The 4611-nt window shown below is 42.8% G+C and overlaps 1 protein-coding gene across 1 annotated transcript; it reads right to left on the bottom strand.

Moving 5' to 3' along the window:
- Positions 1-209: 209 nt before the first annotated feature.
- LOC111799124 (protein SUPPRESSOR OF MAX2 1-like) lies at positions 210-4362 on the bottom strand. The gene is made up of 3 exons (XM_023682532.1): positions 2642-4362; positions 1929-2238; positions 210-1840 (listed from the first exon to the last, which is right to left on the bottom strand). Exons 1-3 carry the CDS (start codon positions 3847-3849, stop codon positions 257-259), a joined length of 3102 nt encoding a protein of 1033 aa, XP_023538300.1. The 5' UTR covers positions 3850-4362; the 3' UTR covers positions 210-256.
- Between the last annotated feature and the right edge of the window lie 249 nt (positions 4363-4611).

The raw sequence follows: 4611 nt of genomic DNA, 5'->3' as shown, positions 1-4611 counted from the left end.
TTACCCTTCATATTTTTTGGAATAAATGTTAACCCTTCACTAAAATTATTAATTCAATAAAATAATATATATAATTCTTTAAACATAAATATATCAAATATAACGAAAAAAAAATAGTATGCTCTTTTAATTTTTTTTTTTTTTTTTTTTTTTTTTTTTTTTTTTTTTTTTNNNTTTTTTTTTTTTTTTTTTTTTTTTTTTTTTGTGGATTTTTTTCTTTACGGTTTTACCCTTTCATTCAAGCATATTTACATCTCTATCCAACAAAAGTTACAAAATGACAACTGCTATTAACCTCAGGTATCTCACAGTTTTCCCCCACAACCACCTTGATGCTACAAGGAAGCTGATCTTCTGAGCCCCGACAACCTGAACTATCATCGGTGTCGAGCCTAACCGCCATGGAATCGAAGGCATCGAAGCTTGGAAGACTAGCCTTGAGCTCCTTCAAGCTCGGTACGAGGACTTTCTCAATCCATTCGTCGACATTCATGTTACCGAGCCATACCCCACTCGTGATCTTCTCAAGAGCGTTCTCGTGTAGTTCAAGGGAGATCTTTTCTCCAACAATGGATGAAAACTTCTTGCTGATGGAGCTTGTGATGTTGTGCTTGATCGAGGTAAAGTCAATTGGTTTGAAGATAATTGCATCGTCAACTTTCTCAAACATGTCTCGTGATTTTGATGGAGATGGGAATGATAATTGTCGGATGTTGAGACCATGTTCGGTTTCGTGTTCGATTGTTACATCACTTGAGCTCAGTGATCCGTCTGTTTTTTCATCCTCTGTATCTGCAGTTTCGTTGAGATCAAATGATATGGTTGAACTAGTTTCGGTTCTCGGTTTCGAACATCGCTCTTCACCATGTGCCCTTTCGAGTCGACGTTTAATCGTCTTCTTGCTAAGGGATAGTTTCAATTCCCAAGTGCTTCTTGCTAAACTAGCTAACTTCTCTTCCTCAAGAGGATTACCATCGGACAAGTGTTTCATATCATTTGGTATCCAGTTCGATGTAAGGATGAAGATGATATTACCAAGACTGATTTCACGACCGTGAGAATCAGTGAATCGACCTCTCTCCATTGCCTTTTTTATGCTTCCATGAACCAGTAGGTCTGATTCGTCAAAATCATCCAACACAATAACCGAAAAACGATTCCTTCTAACGGCCTCTGATATTCTATCTAACACGGTTCTACCACGGATACCTCCATCACTACGTTTTGAGCCGAGACAAATGGTTACAGGATTGGACCCAGATACCAGCTCTGCAAGAGCAGTTGCCATCTTCTTCTTTCCAACTCGGTCGGGACCTAAGAACAAGAGCCACATGTCTCCTTTTCGAATCGTACCGCGACGTTTTCCATTTCCCAACTTGAATTGAGTCACACTTGTAGCCAAAGCAGATGCTGCTTCTTGTTGCCACCATACCTTCTCTAGTATACCTTTAAAGAGCCTCTTGTACGAGTCGATATCCGACGTGTTAAGAAATTTACCACTTCGCAATTCGCATACTTTGCTCTCGGGTTCGGAAGATATGCAACCCAGAAAGTCCTTCACTTGCTCTTTATGTGTTTGCTCGGCCGAGTTGTCGTTGTCGTTCATTCGCCCAAGAGCCAACTCCGTCCTTACCGGGCTTCCTGGTTGCAAACTCGAAAGTACTTTTTCCCCAAATGCTTTATTTTGTTGTAACTTGGGTTGAGAAAGTTGATGCCCGAGCAAGTTCGGACCGAACTTGTTTAAATTATGGAAATTAGGATGAAGGCGCAAGCATGTATCGTGCCATTTCTTCTCGAGTTCTCGAGTCTTATGCTTTCGTATTTGTTCTTCGTCCAAGCTCTAAACACAAGAAAGATCGTTCATTTTACAAATGCAAATTATCAAGAGAAACACGAACAAGTTAACAAAGAATCACAATAGAATTCACCTCGATTGTTGCTTCGTGTTTCTTCGAATGTTCGTCTTCGGCCTTCGCGTTCTGCAGCCACAAAGGGAGAGGTAATGCTTTGCCTCCTTCCAATTTAAGTACTGAAGATGGCTTGTCAAGCTCATTGGCCACCAGTTTTTCGAGCTCCTGTTCGTAATTATGCATGCATCGAGCGCAACAACTTGTTTTTCGAGATGAATCCAGGTTCCCGAGCGCCACCAATCCTATCGGAACGGTGGCCTTAGTTGAAAATCCTTTGATCATGGATAACGATTCAACCGGGCGATTAAGAACACCAGTGGTACCAAGCCTAATGAAAATGGATATCAATTTTGAAGAACTCAGAAGTGAACAAACCATAAACTAATAGCAGAATTTGAGAACTTCAGCTGTTCTAAAGCATTCTAAGTAGAACAAGCAATCAATTTGCAGACAACATTGGCATAACTTAGAACAAGTCATTCAATCATAAACGGGTCGAAATCGATCTAAGAACGTAAATTATGAGATCCCAATTCAATTAGAGAGAAGAACGAAACATTCCTTATAATGGCGTGGAAACCTCTCCCTATTGGATGCCCTGGACGGGAACGTTCCCTTCCAGACTTCCCCTAAAGGTTTTAAAACGCATCTAATAGGAGAAATTTTTACACCCTTATAAGAAATGTTTCGTTCCCATTTCCAACTGACGTAGGATCTTACACAAAGAGTACCTTGGGAACAATCCGGGAAGAGGAGCTCGGGCCGTAACGGGCAGAGCCTGCAAGTCCCAGTCATTCTCCATGGAAGGATGATAGACTTGACACCTTAAATATGTCTCACAAGTAGCAGTACCTATCAGCCAGAGCCGACCACCATCACCATTACCATGTTTAGCAAGAAGCTTCCCTATCTCGGCCACCGCAGCCCGCCCGCCTTCTGAAACAACCGGTTGTGGCACCGTGCCCGACCCCGAGCCACCCCGAGTTGCAGGCTGCTGCTGAACCAGCCATTTCAAATTCCCCATATCAAGAACAACCCCTCCACCATTCAAATTCTCCATTCTACTCTCCACCAAATGCTTGATTCTAGCACCAATCTGCAATCTATCATTACCACAAATCTCCTTCTCCAAATGAATCACCTGAGCTTTACACAATGCTCCATCCCCTAATTCTCCATTTTCAATCCTCCTCAACAATTCCTTCACCACAGCCTCCGGTTCCGACTCCCCAACGAGCACCGGATTCCTCTTCCTCGACCGGAGCAGTATATCGATTACCTTCCCGACTTCCTCCCCTCGATGCTGCTGCAGCGATGGGGCAACAATGCTCCCCTGCTGCTGCATCCGGGGATTCAAATACAAATTCCTCGGCGGTCCGGCCGGAGAAGGTCGAAATCCCAATCCCCCAACCGGTGAAGAACTCGCCAGGGCAGACGAATTCAACGATTGTTCAATGGTGGCCTTAACAGCCGGGCTAGAAAAGCTCGCCTCCCTCATAACACGGCTAACACTAGGATCATCAAGAATCGAAATAATCAACTGTTCCAGCTCAACTTTCACGGCCAAGAGCGGCTGCTGCTGTTGCTCAGGGCAGCCCCGGCGTTGGTGGGCTTGAGCACGCTTTAGAGCAGCCATAAGCGCGTTGGAAATGGGCGGCTCAGTGCCAGGACTAGCGGTTTGAGCCGTCGGAAGCCGCTCAAGGGCGACGCTAAAACAGAGCTCGAGAGCTCTGCACTGAAGTGGATGAGAGGAGTTCGGGTGCGATTTGATACAAGCTTGCCGGAGAAACCCATTAGACGAGGAGAGAAGCGTCGCCGCCACATGAAGCGGCGTCGTTTGACCATGATTCCGACGACCAGCTTCGACGATGGAGTGATTCAGCACACTCGCCGCCTCCGGCGTAAGAGTTTGCTGAATCGTACTCAACCCAGCTCTCATTTATAGCCAAAAATCAAAACCCAAATCCCTAAATCCCTAAAAGACCACAGAAATCAAAGAACGAACACCAAAATCCCTAAAAAATCACAGAAATCAAAGAACGAACAAAACCCAGATGGAGAAGGTCAATGAGAATCAGAAATCGAGTACAAAAATAGAAAAAAACCCATTTCTAAGAAATGAAAATCAAATCTCATTACAAAGAATCCAAACATCTATCAATAAATCAATGAATCCATCAAATTGTGTAGCCATTTGCAATCAATCACAGCAAGTGTTAAGAAAAAGAAGAACAGAGAAAGAGGGGAAAGAAGAGATCGCGTGAAATTCAGAACAGAGAGAGCATTAATCAAAAGAACGAGAGAATTTCTGGGAAATCAGGAAGTTGGAAGTACTGAATGATCAGTTGCAAGGATTTCTGGAAAATGCTTTTTGGGCATTAATTTTCTTTTTAATTTAAAAAAAAAAGAAAAAAAATATATATTCTTGAATGTAAGGGAAGAAGCTTTTTTAAACCAGTTTTGTCTCAATATATTAAGAGATAATTGAGAAGGGGGTCAGACGCTGCCTTTTTAGACAGGGAATTTAGATTTTTTTTTTTTAAATAAATTTTAGAATGTACACGGTCCCACGTCGATCGTAGAAGAGAACGAGTATCAATGAGAACGCTTAGCCTCGAAAGAGGGTAAATTGCAAGATCCCACATAGGTTCGGGAGGAGAACGAAGCATTCTTCATAAATGTAAGAAAACCTCTCAAACTC

This window comes from Cucurbita pepo, chromosome LG07 (assembly GCF_002806865.2).
Source record: "Cucurbita pepo subsp. pepo cultivar mu-cu-16 chromosome LG07, ASM280686v2, whole genome shotgun sequence".
In the NCBI taxonomy this organism is placed as follows: Eukaryota; Viridiplantae; Streptophyta; class Magnoliopsida; order Cucurbitales; family Cucurbitaceae; genus Cucurbita; species Cucurbita pepo.
This window is presented reverse-complemented; position numbering and strand designations above follow the sequence as displayed.

Bases quoted from the DNA above. Each gene is read 5' to 3' on its own strand.
- LOC111799124 (XM_023682532.1), bottom strand. From the start codon at position 3,849: ATGAGAGCTGGGTTGAGTACGATTCAGCAAACTCTTACGCCGGAGGCG. The intron at 2,239-2,641 runs GTACTCTTTGTG...CATTTTCATTAG, and splicing joins CTTCCCGGATTGTTCCCAAG to GCTTGGTACCACTGGTGTTC. The intron at 1,841-1,928 runs GTGAATTCTATT...TCTTGTGTTTAG, and splicing joins AACACGAAGCAACAATCGAG to AGCTTGGACGAAGAACAAAT.